At 25.1% G+C, this 15,213-nt stretch overlaps 1 protein-coding gene across 2 annotated transcripts; it reads right to left on the minus strand.

The window, feature by feature from the left end:
- Nucleotides 1-131: 131 nt before the first annotated feature.
- Nucleotides 132-15,210, minus strand: LOC117171475 (retinoblastoma-binding protein 5 homolog). Of its 2 annotated transcripts, none has more exons than XM_033358830.1 (7): nt 14,868-15,210; nt 14,766-14,791; nt 14,513-14,685; nt 11,488-11,716; nt 7,467-7,922; nt 4,440-4,845; nt 132-353 (listed from the first exon to the last, which is right to left on the minus strand). In XM_033358830.1, exons 1-7 carry the CDS (start codon nt 14,884-14,886, stop codon nt 271-273), a joined length of 1,392 nt encoding a protein of 463 aa, XP_033214721.1. In that variant the 5' UTR covers nt 14,887-15,210; the 3' UTR covers nt 132-270. The 2 variants fall into 2 exon arrangements, with proteins under 2 accessions (XP_033214721.1, XP_033214719.1); XM_033358828.1 differs by having other exon boundaries at nt 132-356.
- Nucleotides 15,211-15,213: the final 3 nt, after the last annotated feature.

Consider the following 15,213-nt stretch of genomic DNA (forward strand, 5'->3'; position numbering starts at 1 on the left):
TGGTTTCACGTGCACACATGTTCACGCATGTGAAATGCGCGGCTATTTTAAAACCAGAATTTCTAGAGTAGGGTTAACGAAAATAAAAGTCATTTCTTATATAAAAAACACAGTGTTTTTATTCATTTCACACATTTTTTATCCTCATATTGACAATAATGAAGGCTTTATAAGTCATATAACACTCATACAAAATACACTTGCAAAAATTCCTCAATAACACGATCACTTACTTTATTAGATAACTGTACAAATTTCAAACTATGTGATTTATTTTCCTTTTCGATGTTCAAGTCTCGGTCTTCCTTTCTTCGCTGCTGGCTTGTCTTTTCCTTTGCTCAAAAGAGGATGAACTTCTTGAATAAAATAAAGAGATATCAATTACTTGAATTAGACAAAAAATAAAACAATTCTAACATTTAAGCATTTAAAATTGAAATATTCGCAATTTTAAAGTATAAATAATAGTTTTAAAAATATATATAAATCGTTCCCGACAAACTATTCAAACTTTTTTAAGTCTTTGAAATATTTTGAAACCTTTGTGAAATTTTGTTAGTCTTTGCGAAATCTTTGAAATGTTTAAAATATTTTGAAATTTTTTAGAACCTTTGTGAAAATTTGGTCAATATTCTGAATTAGTTTAAATCTTTGAAATCTTTAAAATCTTCTGGACCCTTTTAAATATTTGGAAATCTATGGAAAACTTTTGAAGCCTTTGAAATATGTGTTAAAACTTTTTGAATTTTTTTAATCTATGCAAAATCTTTGGAGTGTTTAAAATATTTTTTAATTTATTGGAATTTTTGTGAAAACGTTACCAAATTTTTTCAATCTTGTGAAATCTTTTAGACTCATTGAAATCTTTTGATAACCTTTGAAGTCTTTCAAATCATTTGAAACATGTCCCAAATCACTAAAATATTTTGAAATACTATTAAATGTTTGAAAACATTATGAAATGTTTACGAAATTTTTATTATCACTTAAAAACTTCGAAAAATTTTGAAATTTTTAAAATATTTTGTTATCTTTGAAGTCTTTGCGAATTTTTTCAAATATTTTAAAATGTTTTAAATCTTTTAGAAACTTGCGAAACATTTTCAATGTTCTGAAATCTTTGGAATTCTTTAAAATCGTTTGGTAAAACAATAACTAGTGTTTTTTTTTAATCTTTGTGAGATATTTAAAATCTTTTAAATCTTCTAAAACATTTTTAAATCCTTGTGAAATCAGAAATCTTTTGAAACCTTTTGAAAACTTTTGACATCTTTGTGGATTCTCTGAAATCTTCTGAAATATTTTCAAGTCTTTAAAATCTTTTGAAATTTTTGAAATACTGTGGAACCTTTTAAATATTTGTGAAAGTTCTGAAATCTTTTGAAGGCCTTAACAATATTTTTAATCTTTTAGAATTGTTCAAATCTGTATAAATTCATTGAAATGTTTGTAATCTTCTGAAGGATTTCAGAATCATTAAAATCTTTTGGAATTTTTGAAATATTTTAGAACCATTGTGAAATTTTTTAATCTTTTGAATTAGTTTAAATCTTTGGAATCTTTGAAATCTTTTAAATCTTCTGCAATATTTTGAAATCTCTGGAAAACTTTTGAAGCCTTTAAAATATGTATTAAAACTTTTGGAATTTTTGTAATCTATGCAAAATCTTTGAAGTGTTAGAAATTTTTTTTTTATTTCTTGGAATCTTTGTGAAAACGTTACCAAATTTTTTCAATCTTCTGAAACCTTTTAGAAGCTTTGAAATCTTTTGAACCTTTGTGAAATCATTGAAATCTTTAGAAACCTTTTAAATCTAGAAATCTTTTTAAATCTCTGTGAAATCTGAAATTTTCTAAGATCTTTAAAAGATTTTCGATTTTTGAAATCTTTTGATATCTTTTGAAATCTTTCAAATCTTTTAAAACCTATGCCAAATCATTAAAATATTTTGAAATTTCTTTAAAATTTTGAAATCATTATGAAATGTTTACGAAATTTTTTTATCGCCTAAGACCTTCGGAACATTTTGAAAATTTAAAAATATTTTGTTATCTTTGAAATCTTTGCAAATTTTTTTCAATATTTGTAAACATTTTTAATCTTTTAGAACCTTTGTGAAACATGTTCAATGTCCTGAAATCTTTGGAACTCTTTAAAACCGTTTAGTAATAACAATTACTAGTATCATCTAAAAAATTTTTAATCTTTGTCAAATATTTAAAATCTTTTAAATCTTCTGAAAGATTTTGAAATCTTTGTGAAATGAGAAATCTTTTGAGATCTTTTGAAACCTTTTGAAAAATTTGACATCTTTTTAGGATTCTCTGAAATCTTCTGAAATATTTTTAAAACTTTAAAATCTTTTGAAATTTTCGAAATACTATGGAACCTTTTAAATATTTGTGAAAATTCTGAAAATTTTTGAAGACTTTAAAAATATTTTTAATCTTTTAGAATTTTTGAAATCTGCATGAATTCACTGAATATGGTTGAAATTTTTTAATCGCCTGGTAAACACAATAACTAGTATCTTTTACAATTTTTTTTTAATCTTTGTGAAATATTTAAATCTTCTGAAACATTTTGAAATCTTTGTGAAATCAGAAATCTTTTGAGATCTTTTGAAACCTTTTGAAAACTTTGAAATCTTTGTGGATTCTTATAAATCTTCTGAAATATTTTGGAATCATTCAAATCTTTTGGAAGTTTTGAAATATTTTAGAATCTTTTAAATGTTTGTAAAATACTTTGAAACCTTTTGATAAATTGGAAATCTTTAAAATATTTTGAAATTTTTTTAATACTTTAGAATCGTTTAAATCTTTTTGGAATTATTTAAAGGTTTGTGCAATCTTTTGAAAACTTTTTTAATATTTTGAAATGCTTTGAAATTTTGATGGAGTCTTTAAAATCGTCTGAAATATTTTGAAATCCTTTTTAATGTTTCGAAAGCTTTGCCAGTTTTTAAATCTTTGTGAAACGTTCTACAATTTTTGTGTGATCTTTGAAACCTTTGTGAGATCTTTGAAATCTTCTGAAATATTTTGGAATTTTTAAAATTATGAATTTTTTTAAGTATATAGGAATCATTTAAATCTTTGTGAAATTTTTAAAATCTTCGTGAAATCATTGAAATATTTTGAAATCTTTTAAAATCGTTGAAATCTTTGTGGAATCTTTTGAAATATTTTTTTTAATACCTTTAAATGCTTGAAATGATTATGAAATCATTGTTAAATTTTTAAAACCACCTAAAATATTTTGAAATATTTTAAAATTTCGAAATATTTTGGATCCTTTGAAACCTTTGTCAAATATTTTAGATTTTTTAAAAATGTTTTGATACATTTTGAAACACTTGGAATCTTTTTAAACCTTTGGGAAACTTCTTCAATCTTCTAAAATCTGTTTAAACCTTTAAAATTTCTTGATAAACCCAATAACTAGCATCTTTTGTCGCGTTTGAAATTTTTTGAAATCTTTATGAAATTTTTTTAATATATTTTAATCCTTTGAAAACTATGAAATCTTTGTGACATCTTTTCAAATTTTTCGAAAACATTAATATTTTTTAAAACTTTTCATTCTTAAAAAAAAGTTTGAATTTTTTCTGAAATCTTTAAAATATTTTGAGATTTTTGGAATATTTTGAAATCATTTTAATGTTTTGAAATATTTTGTAATCCTTGAAATCTTTTCGAATCTTTGGGAAACTTCGTCAATCTTTTTTGATTTTTTAAAATCTTTTAAAAATGTTGACAAAATAAATTCTTTTGAAATCTTTGAAATCTTTGTATATTGATTGAATAATTTGCAATTTGGAAACGTTGAGATCTTTGAGAAGTAATTTTAATCTTTTTGAAATCTCTTTGAAACCTTTTGAAGGCTTTCAAATCTTTTTAAACCTTCGCAAAGTCCTTTAGAATTTTTGAAATCTTTTGAAACACTTTAAAATATTTTTAATCTTTGTAAAATTATATAAATCTTTTAGATTTTTTGAAATATTTTGAAATTTTGAAATCTTTGTGATTTGTTTCAATCTATTAAATCTTTTGAAAATTTTAAAATATTTTTATAATATTGAAATACTTTTAAATCTGCTAAATATTTTTAAATCCTTTTGAACTATATGAAACATTTTGAAATCTTTCAGAATATTTCAGAATTTTTTATATCTTTTGAAATATCTTGAAACCTTTCAAGTCCTAAAAATCATCTGAAACCTTCGCTAAATCTTTTAAAATCTTTGAAATGTTTAGAAACACTTTGCAATATTTGTGAAATTTTTAAAATCTTTTGCATTTTTTGAAACATTTTGGAATATTTGAAACCTTTGAAAATCTTCAAAATCTTTGTTAAATCTTTAAATTTGGTAAATACACTCAACATTTGAATCGAGTGGTCAACCCTTTGGTTCAAGGAGATAAACAAAAATTACCATCAGTTGGCGCTCCTTGCAATTGAATATCATGAGAACGATGCTTTTTCTGCGGAGGTTCATGTGTTACCGGAGTTTCTTCCGCTTCTTCAACATCCGGCGATATTGGCAAGAATTGCAATGATCCTATATCCTCCGTTTCTTCATCAGAACTGCAAAAAGCAGCGACCCTATCGATGGCAGCAACATCAACTTCGATTTCTTCATCTTGAGCCTCTTCTCCTTGAACTACGGATTTGTCCTCGTCGCTCAAATCAAATTCGCTCTCTCTTTCCTCGTATTCCACATTTTCGTCCAATTCTTTAAAATCCGGCGCAAAGGCGGACCAATTCTCGACTTGATTTTGTGCCCAAATTGATACAACTCCGGAAGATATGGAAGCTATTATTGGACGCACTGGATGCCACTGGAATAAGGTTACAAATTAGAATAAATCAATATAAACAAGGTGCTTTTTCCAGATATCTCAAGTTTTTTCCGGATATAATGTTTCGCGAGTTTATTATAAATAATGTTTTTTTAGTTTATAAGAATTTAATTAATATTAGAAGATATTTTTTAATATTTTACCACGATAGATTAATTGAATAATACTGAAAATATAATTAATTATTTCTTGAATTTGTCTCTAATGTCCATGAATTTGAATAATAATTCAAACGAATTTTTTTTCAACGAAAAAGATAAATTACCTACTAAAATGATCAACACTTAATTGCAATACTTTAATTTTAAAGCAAGAAAAAAAATGAATTGTCAAACAAGGTGATTAATTTTCTACCGAGAAAGACGATTTTTCAGAAAAATATATGAGTTTTTAACAAAAAAGTTAAATTGCCAACTACAAAAGAACAACTTTTAACCAAACAGTTAAACTTTCAACGAAACTAATGTATTTCCAACTAAAATTATCAATCTTTATCTGGAATAGATGAATTTTTGAGAAAAGAGTTTAATTTTGATCCAAGTAGCCTTATTTCCAACCGAAGAGATCAATCTTTTTTTAATATTGATTTTTGTTTCTAAATTGTGAAAAAATTACAAAAAATTAACTTCCAATTATTTGATACATTATATCTGGTCAAAACCATTACATCAAAAAATATTAATTAAAATTATGATTAATTTTTACCAAGCAAAACGAAATTGATAGAATATACATGAATTGTAAATTAAAGATATAAATTGTCAAATTTATTGTCAATAATTAAATAGTTACATTTTCAGTCAAAAATTAATGTTTAACCAAAGAAATGAATATTTACCTAAAGGGATGTAATTTTCAATTGCAATAGTTGTATGTTCCGGTTTAAAAAATTGCAACAAAAATGAAACTAATGTTTGAAAAAATATTTACATTTTCAAACAAAGTGAACAATTTTTAACTAACATGATGAATGTTCTATCAAAGATTTAGAATTTTCAACTAAAAACCATGATTTTTCAACCAGATATTGAACGGCTATATTTTCAGAAATAAAAATAAAATTTTAACAACAAAAAATATAATTTGTGACAAAATAGTTACAGTTGCAACGAATTTTCAACAAATTGCTAATTGTTCAACGAAGTAGATGAATTTTCAATTAAAATGATGAATCTTTCACAAACAAAAAAATTAATTAAAAAAAAAGTAATTCTAAACCAAGTAATTTAATCTTCATTAAAAAAAGATGAATTTATATTTTAGACTCGCAAACAAAAAACAATTAAAATCAAATTATTTAATAAATTTTATATAATCAAAATCATACCATAAAAAAATGGAGTAGTTGAATTTAAACAAAACAAAAATATACTGAAATGATGAATCTTTAATTAGATCAGTTTATGTTTAAACAGAAAGATAAATTCCCAACCTAAGGGATTAATATATATTGATAAAATATATAAAATATATTAATAAAATACAAGATTTGTAAATTAAGGATATAAATTGTCAACCAACAATTGAATAGTTAAATTTCCAGTCAAAAATTAATGTTTAACCAAAGAAATGAATATTTACCTAAAGGGATGTAATTTTCAATTGCAATAGTTGTATGTTCCGGTTAAACAAATTGCAACAAAAATGAAACTAAAGTTTGAAAAAATATTTACATTTTCAAACAAAGTGAAGAATTTTTAACTAACATGATGAATGTTCTATCAAAGATTTAGAATTATCAACTAAAAACCATAATTCTTCAACCAGATATTGAACAGTTATATTTTCAGGAAGAAAAATAACATTTTAACAAGAAATATAATTTTTAACAAAATAGTTCATGTTGCAACTGTAATAGTTCAATTTTCATTGAAAAAATTAATTTTCAGCCAACGAAAACACAAATTGTCAACAAATTGCTAATTTTTCAACAAAGGAGATGAATATTCAATTAAGACTATGAATCTTTCACAAACAAAAAATTAATTTTCAACAAAAAAGTAACCCTAAACCAAGTACTTTAATCTTCATTAAAAAGTGGTGAATTTGGAACAAAAAATGTATAAGTGGATATTTTAAACAAAGAAGATTAAAATTTATAATAAAAAATAATGGAATTCAACCAAAAAGAATGAATTTTCAATATTCAGTTTAAAAAAAAATGATTTCAAACAAAAAACAAATTTCCAACAAAATAGTTCAATAAAGTAATGCAAATCTACTTTCGCAAATTACGAATCATTGTTATTAAATTTAATATTGAAGTTAAAAAAAAATTAAGGACGCTTTCGAGAAATTTCCTTGACTTTAAGAAAAATTCCCTGCTATTTCCAGGTTTTTCCAGATACATAAAAATTCCCTTACAATTCCAGGTTGTCCAGGTAGGGTCAACATCCTGATAAAGCTATTCAAGTCGATTTTCTGCAAATCTTTTTGAACTAATTTAAACTTTCTAAAATCTTTTGGAATCTTTATAACCTTTTAGAATTTTTGTATGTCTTTTGAAATCTTCAACCTTCTTGAATTCTGTACAAATTCGTTGAAATCTTTCTAATATTCTGAAAGATTGCGGAATAATTTCCTTTTCCCAAAATACTTACCACCACATCGAGCAGAAGTTCTCCCTTCGTTCCGTGCAAGATCTTAACCAAATTGCCGATACTTTTTTCCCAGACATAAAGTGCATGCTGCCTTGCGGAACCAGCACAGACATATTCCCCATCTCCAGAAAAGCAGCACTTTTTCCACATGGTTTTGTTAACCAAGTCCTGCAACTTTTGAATCGGCTCTGGCTCGCCATCCTTGCCACAAGCCAAGACTTCCGTACTATCGTAAACTCGAATGACTCGATCAGACGTGTTTATCAAGAAACAGGAACCCCTCCGAGCGAATTCGATGCTTTTTACTGCTGTGTTACTCGCTGTTCCTTGAGATATTTTGTACGAGGCTTTCACAGCCAGAGAATCCGCATCGAGAATCAAGACTCTACCACGAGCATTTCCGGTGTAAACATAGTCACCACGTCTGTCGAATGACGCTACGATGTTTAAATCGCTCTGTGACAAATTTAATATCTTTACAGGCCTCAAGACACACTTCAGCGATTAAAAATAGTCTAAATAATGTCACAAATTTGGAAAAAAAAGTTTCATCAACTTTTCCCAGTACCTAACTTATGTTTAGTGCAAAATCAAAAACTATGCAATGGAAAATTAACTTTATTTTTTAATATTAATTTTTGTTTTGGTGCTTTGGGGTTCGTGAGTGATGAAAAAGAATTAAACTTCCATAAGTACTTTCGGCTCCATATATGGATCCTCTGCAATAATTTATTCTTATAAGAATTTGTACTTAATATTTGGCATAATGACGCTATTATTTTATCTAGAGGAGAAAAAGTAAGAATTTAAGGTCAAAGTTCACTGAAAACAGAGAGAAAACTTTTCAGTGAACATTGACGTTCAATTCTTGCTTTTCTTCTCTAGATAAAATAATAGCGTCATTATGCCAATTATTTTGTACAAATTCTTAAATGAATAAATCACTGAAGAGGGTCCATGTATGGGGCCAAAAGGTCTGATGGAAATCTAAATCTTCATCATTTGAGGACCCGAAAGCAACAAAACCAAAAATTAATATTTTTACTGACAGTCGCAAAAAGCCACTAAATTGTTTTTTTTTTTTTAACTTTCAGCGGGCTCGCTGTCGTAAAATTTACGACAACTTCAAAAATATCCAAAATGTTATAATTTAGTGTATAATTATCAAGATTCCTATTTATTCATCGCATTCTTCACAGTCTTTGCCTTATTACCCTATTTTTCTCGTTATACTCCTAAAATGCAAACTAAATTAATAGAACCCAATAAAAAGATCTAACAATTTTGCTTGATAATACATTCTTTTTGATAAAAAATTCTACTTTTACATTTTTGGTTAGAAATTTTATTATTTGGTTCAACATTAAATTATTCCGTCGAAAATTAAACAATCTGATTAAGAAGTAATATTACTTGGTTGTAAATTGAACTATTTTGTTGAAATTTCATCTTTTTTGTTTGCAAATTCATCTCTTGTTGTGGAAATTTCATATTTTTTTCTTCAAACAGTAACTTTTTGATTGGAAATTTATTTTTATTTAGATGAAAATGTCACTTAAAAAAAAAAGAAAATTCACATTTTCAGCGCAAGAATTCAATTTTTTCGGTAGATCATTGAACTATTTGATTAATCATTCAAGTATTTTATTGAAAATTTATTTTTGTTAGTCAAATTCAACTGTTTTTTAATTTTAAATAAAAACTTTTTTGTTGAAATATCAACTATATCATTTTTTGTTGAAAATTCATCGTTTTAAATTTTATCATCTTGGTTGAAATTTGAACTAATTTCTTGAAAGTTAATTTTTTTCTGTTTTTGTTTGTTAAGTATTATTTTTTAACTGAAAACTCTAAAGTATTTTGTTGAAAATTCAACTTATTGGTAGAAAAAGTACTTTTTTGTTGAAAATATTTTCGGGTTAAAAATTCGTCTTTCTGCCTTGAAATTTCAACAATTTGACTGAAATTTTGTTCTTCATTCACCAACAAATTATTTTTGGTTAAAAATTAAACTGTATTGGCTGAAAATTACTTTTTTTTAATTGAAAATTCAAATATTTTATAGGAAACTCTTCTTTTTTGGTTGAAAATTAACTTTTTGGTTGAAAATGTCACTTTAAAAATAAAAGACAATTCACATTTTCAGCGCAAGAATTTTTTATCGGTAGAACATTGAACTATTTAATTAATGATTCAAGTATTTTCTTTACATTTTTTTTATAGTTAAATCCAACTGCTTCTTAATTTTAAATAAAAACTTTTTTGTTGAAATATCAACTATATCATTTTTAGTTGAAAAATCATCTTTTTAAATTTTATCATCTTGGTTGAAAGTTTAACTAATTTTTCAAAAGTTAATTATGTTGGTGATGATTCATAATTTGAGTTGAAAATTGTTTTTTTTTTGTTTGTTAAATATTGTTTTTTTAACTGAGAACTTTAATAGATTTTGTTGAAAATTCAACTTATCGGTAGAAAAAGGACTTTTTTTATTGAAAATTAATAATTTCAGGTTAAAAATTCGTCTTGAAAATTCAACGATTTGACTGAAATTTTTTCCTTCATTGACCAACAAATTTTTTTTATTAAAAATTAAACTGTTTTGACTTAAAATTCCTTTTTTATTGAAAATTCAAATATTTTACAGGAAATTCGTCTGTTTGGAACGAAAATTCAATAATTTGGTACAAAATTTAATGGTTTGTTTGAAAATTGATGCATTTTGTTTGAAAACTCGTATTTTTAAATTGAAATTTTGTTGCCAAAATATTTACGATTACATTTTCCGTTGAAAATTCAACAATTTTGGTAGAACATTGAACTATTTGGTACAAAATTAACTGTATAAAAATTAGCTTTTTCATTGAAAAATAATTTTCTTACATGAAAATTTAACTACTTCACTTTTGTTGAATATTACGTAGTTTGTTGAAAGTTTACCTTTTTCATAGAAAATTCATCTTCTTGGTTGAAAGTTCAACTATTTGATTTAAATTTAATCTGTTTTAGTTGAGGATTCAAATATTTTGTTTGAAATTATTCTTTTTGGTTTAATTCAACTGTTTTTGTATTTTTAAAATTTTAAATTAAAACAATTTCTTGGTTAAATACCAAATACTAAATTTTTTGTTGAAAAATCATTTTTTTTGGTTGACATATGCAACTCCTTGGTTGAAAGTGGAAGTATTCTGTTAAAAATGATTTTTTTCCTTTAAATTAAAAAAAAAAACTTTTATGGTTCAAAATTTAATTATTTTGATGAAAGTTACTATTTTTCTGTTGGAAACTAGTTTTTTAAAGTAAAAGTTAGTATGTTTGGTTGAAAATTTATCTTCTTTAGTTGAATATTTAACTATTTGCTTAAAAGTTCCTATATTTGTATGAAAATTCGTCTTTTATGGTAGAATATTAACCTTCGTGGTGAATATTTTTTTTTAACTTGATTACTTTGTTCGGAAATTTAACTATTTCGTTCGAAATAATTTTATCTGGTTTATGTAGTTTAACTGTTTTGTAGAAAACATATTTTTTGCTAAAAAAATTCAACTATTTGGTTAAAAATTAATCTGCTTTATGTAAGGATTCAACTATTTTGTTAGAAATATGTCCTTTTTAGTCCAATTCTACTGTACTTTTTGTTTAAAATGAAAATATTTTCATTGATTATAAACTATTAAATTTTTTCTTGAAAATTGAACCGTCATGAAAAACTTACAAAAAAATTAATACGGCAAAAAATACAGCCGCTAATCAGCCATTGGGAAAATTTTCCGGTTAAAATATATTTTTCAAGGAAAAGTAAAGAGATTATCTCAATACCTGGCAACTGTCATTTTTTCGAAATATTTTGATTATTAGTATGTTGAAATTTTAGTTTTATTTAAAAAACGTTTAAATCACTTTTTAAGAAAAATTAGATGTTTATAGTTAATAAATCTTTCACAGGAAAAAAATATGGAAATATTCTGACTATTTACATTAGGTTGGAATTTTACGTTTTTTTTTTTTTTACAAAACTCACATCTTCGTCGAGAGGCATCACTCTGTGGGAACCTTCGACGTCGACCATAACTGCGGCATGTCTCATCGGACAAACTAAAAATTTATTGAGATTTCTCGGATGAAATTGCACTTTTAATATTGGAGACGGGAATCTGTATTTTTGGTCACATTCTCCGGAAAGAACGTCCCAAATGCACACATTATTATCTGTAGATGCACTGAGTAATTTGTGCCCGTTTCTGGACCAACTGTAAAATAAATACAGACCTTGAGAGTAATAATAAGCTTAAAATTCAAAGCAACTAATAATAATTTAAGTCGTTTGTCAAAACGTGGTTCTGGTCAAAATGAAATTAAATACGCCAATAGAGCAAAATAACATGCCCTCTACTTAATTCTGTGATAAAAAGTATTTTAATAATATCTAATTAATCTTGAAATTCTCTACAATGTATGATGGTTATTGAATAGAAATCTAATAAATTTGGTTAATGTCCGCTTATATCCGAAGTCTAAGATTAGAATACAATAAAAATTGCTTAAATCTAAGTAAAAAATGAAAGTAATTTCATCCGCGTGAAAGAGCGATAATTAAAAAACAATAATAAATTTATAATTCATTCAGTCTGAAGGAAATGATAATTCATTAGAAATAATTTATCGCTGATTTTCAAGTTATTAACTTTGAACTTTATACTAAAATGATCGACTTTTAAAAATCGTGATGAAAAATTTAAAAATGATTTTTTTTTATATAGTTTCAATATCCTAATTGAAGAAAGCTTCAATTTTTAAACGAAGTTGTGAACTTTTTAATTTTTAACGCTTCAAGTTTAAAGTTACTAAATAAATTCCCGAACAAAAATTAGCTTTAATTGTTGGAATAGATCAAATTTAATTCAAAAAGATGAATTTTTAACGAAAAAATTTAATTTTCAACCAAATAGTTTTATTTCTAACCAAAAAGATCAATTTTAAATAATAAATATTTAACTGGAATACTTGAATTTTAAACCAAGAAGATGAATTTTCAAACAGGAAGATTTATTTTCTGCCAAAAAGACGATTTTTCAACAAAATACATGACTTTTCAACCAAATGGTTGCATTTTTAAATAAAAAGGAGACATTTTCGCCCAAATAGTTAAATTTTAAACTAAAAAATACTATTTTTCAACACTAAACGGAATAATAATATTTTCAGTTAAAAAGATCAATCTTCAACTGGAATTGATGAATTTTAAACCAAAAAATATGATTTTTCAATTACAATCATGCGCATGATTGTAATTGAAAAACCAAGAAGATTAATTTCCTCCAAAAAAGGTAAACTTACAATTAAAAAAGATAGCTTTCCAATTAAAAATCAAATAGTTAGAATTTTAATTTTAAAAATTCATGTTCAACTAAAGAGATGAATTTGTAACTTAATTTATGGAATATTCAATTATAATAAGTAATTAAATTTTCAGTTAAAAAATAATGATTTCAACCAAAAAATAATTAATATTCAAAACAACAGTTATTCTTCAAAGAGTTATGAATTTTAAACTAAAATTAGGAATCTTCTACTGGACAAGTTGAACTTAACAACAGATATGATTTTTTAATTTAAATTGTGATTCTTTAACTAGCCTAATTTAATTTTCAACCGATAAAAATAATTTCTCCCAAAAAAGACGATTTTTCAATTTAAAAAAATAATTTTTCAATAAAAAATGGAATAATTAAATTTTTAGTTAGCAAAATTAACGCTCAACCAAAGAGATGAATTTTTAACTTAAATGATGAAATGTTCAGTTGGATAAGTCACATTTTCAGTAAGAAAAAAAATTGACAACAAAAAAAAACCTAATTTTCAAAAAAAAATGTAACAATTTTAAAATGAAGCGATGAATTTTCAATTATAAATAGGAATTATCAACTAAAATAGTTGAACTTTAAAACAAAAAAATTTTCAACTAAAAAAGATCAATTTTCAAGCAAAATGACGAATTTTCAACCCAGAAAATGGATTTCCACCAAAAAAACATGAATATTCAACTAAAATTAGGAATTTAAAACTTGAACAGCGGAATTTTTAACCAAAAACTTGAATTTTCAACTAGTATAATTTCATTTTTAACGTAAAAGATGAATTTTTTATCAAAAACCTTAATTTCCACCAAAAAACACCAATTTTCAACTAAAAAGGCCATTTTTAAACAAAAAAATATATTTCAATTTAAAAAACAAATTTTTCAATCAAAAATTGTATAGTAAGAATTTTAGTAAGAAAAATGAATATTCAACCAAAGAGATGAATTTTTAACTTAAATGATGAAATATTTAGTTGGGTAAGTCACATTTTCAGTTAAATAAATAAAAATTGTCAACAAAAAAACCTAATTTTCAACAAAAAATAGTTACCATTTTAAAACAAAGTGATGAATTTTCAATTAGAAATAGGAATCATCAACTGGAATAGTTGAATTTTAAAACAAAAAGATAAAATTTCAACTAAAAAAGATCATTTTTCAACTTCCATGGTGGAATTTTGAACCAAAAAACAAGAATAATTTAATTTTCAACGTAAAATATGAATCTTCTACCAAGAAGATTAATTTTCACCCAAAAATACCAATTTTCAACTGAGAAAGGTCATTTTTAAACGGAAAAATAAATTTCTTAAAACTAAAACTTGAATATTTACATTTTTAGTTAAAAAATTAATGTTTAACCACGCAGATGAATTTTTGACTAAAACAATGGAATATTCAACTCACCCAGTTAAATTTCAAAGTTTAAAATATTATTTTCAACCAAAAAAAAAGGTGATATTTACTGATATAATGCTACGTTTACAAATGAAGAATCATTTTTATACAATTTTATATGGCAATTTATTGGTATGTATATAGAAATTCCAGGTTTCCGAAGTAGGGTACATACCCTCGTGGTTAGGCCTCTTTTTGACAAACGGCCTAAATTTTATTTCATTATGGAAAGACATTTAAATATCAATCTAATTTCACTAAAAAAAAATGTAAATAAGAGAGAACTTACCTGAGGGAGCATACAGGATGAACATGAGCACTAATGATTTTTGCAATACCTCGAGTTAAAAAATCCCAAACAACGATTCTACCATCATTGCATCCAACGGCAAGCAAAGTTCCCCTTTTATTAAAAGTGCATGTCACAGCGAGTGATATACAATCTAAAGTTCCATCAAATTCCTAAAGAAGTTTCTCAAATTAAGCAACAGATTTCCACAAATTTCCAGCAAAACGCTCCTTAAAATCACAAAAATACTTACTTCTGGATAGTTCTGTCCGAACGATTCTGGAATGAAAATTATAAATCTATTCAGAATTGTTCACGATCCAAATTCCAAATTTTGATAAATAAAAATACATACCCAGCAATTCCAAGTTCATTTTTGAGATAAAGCAAATTTGACACGCCCAACAGCATAAATCGGTCGCTTAAATTTTTATTATACTAACGATAATAAATCAATTTCAAAATTATTTCTAAGCTGCAACCTAACCTCAACGATTCTGATTTTTGTGAATTTTCTGCATCATCCAAGAGATAAATAGTTGCTTCTATTGTATATGTTCCAGGGACCTTTTGTCTCTAAAATTTTGTACCTTTCCAATATGTTTTAACGTAAATAAAAGCACGAGAGACAAAAATGTATGCAAAAAACCAACAAATCACGTATTGTTTTGTGCTGTCGGTAAAGTCAAAACCGTCAAAAT

This window comes from Belonocnema kinseyi, chromosome 4, assembly GCF_010883055.1.
Source record: "Belonocnema kinseyi isolate 2016_QV_RU_SX_M_011 chromosome 4, B_treatae_v1, whole genome shotgun sequence".
NCBI classification, from domain to species: domain Eukaryota; kingdom Metazoa; phylum Arthropoda; class Insecta; order Hymenoptera; family Cynipidae; genus Belonocnema; species Belonocnema kinseyi.

Excerpts from the sequence above, each read along its gene's own strand:
- LOC117171475 (XM_033358828.1), bottom strand. Across the intron at positions 7,923-11,487 it reads TGATGCCTCTCGACGAAGAT|AGCGATTTAAACATCGTAGC; the intron begins GTGAGTTTTGTA and ends AATTTGTCACAG. Across the intron at positions 357-4,439 it reads GCAAGGAGCGCCAACTGATG|AAGTTCATCCTCTTTTGAGC; the intron begins GTAATTTTTGTT and ends ATTTTATTCAAG.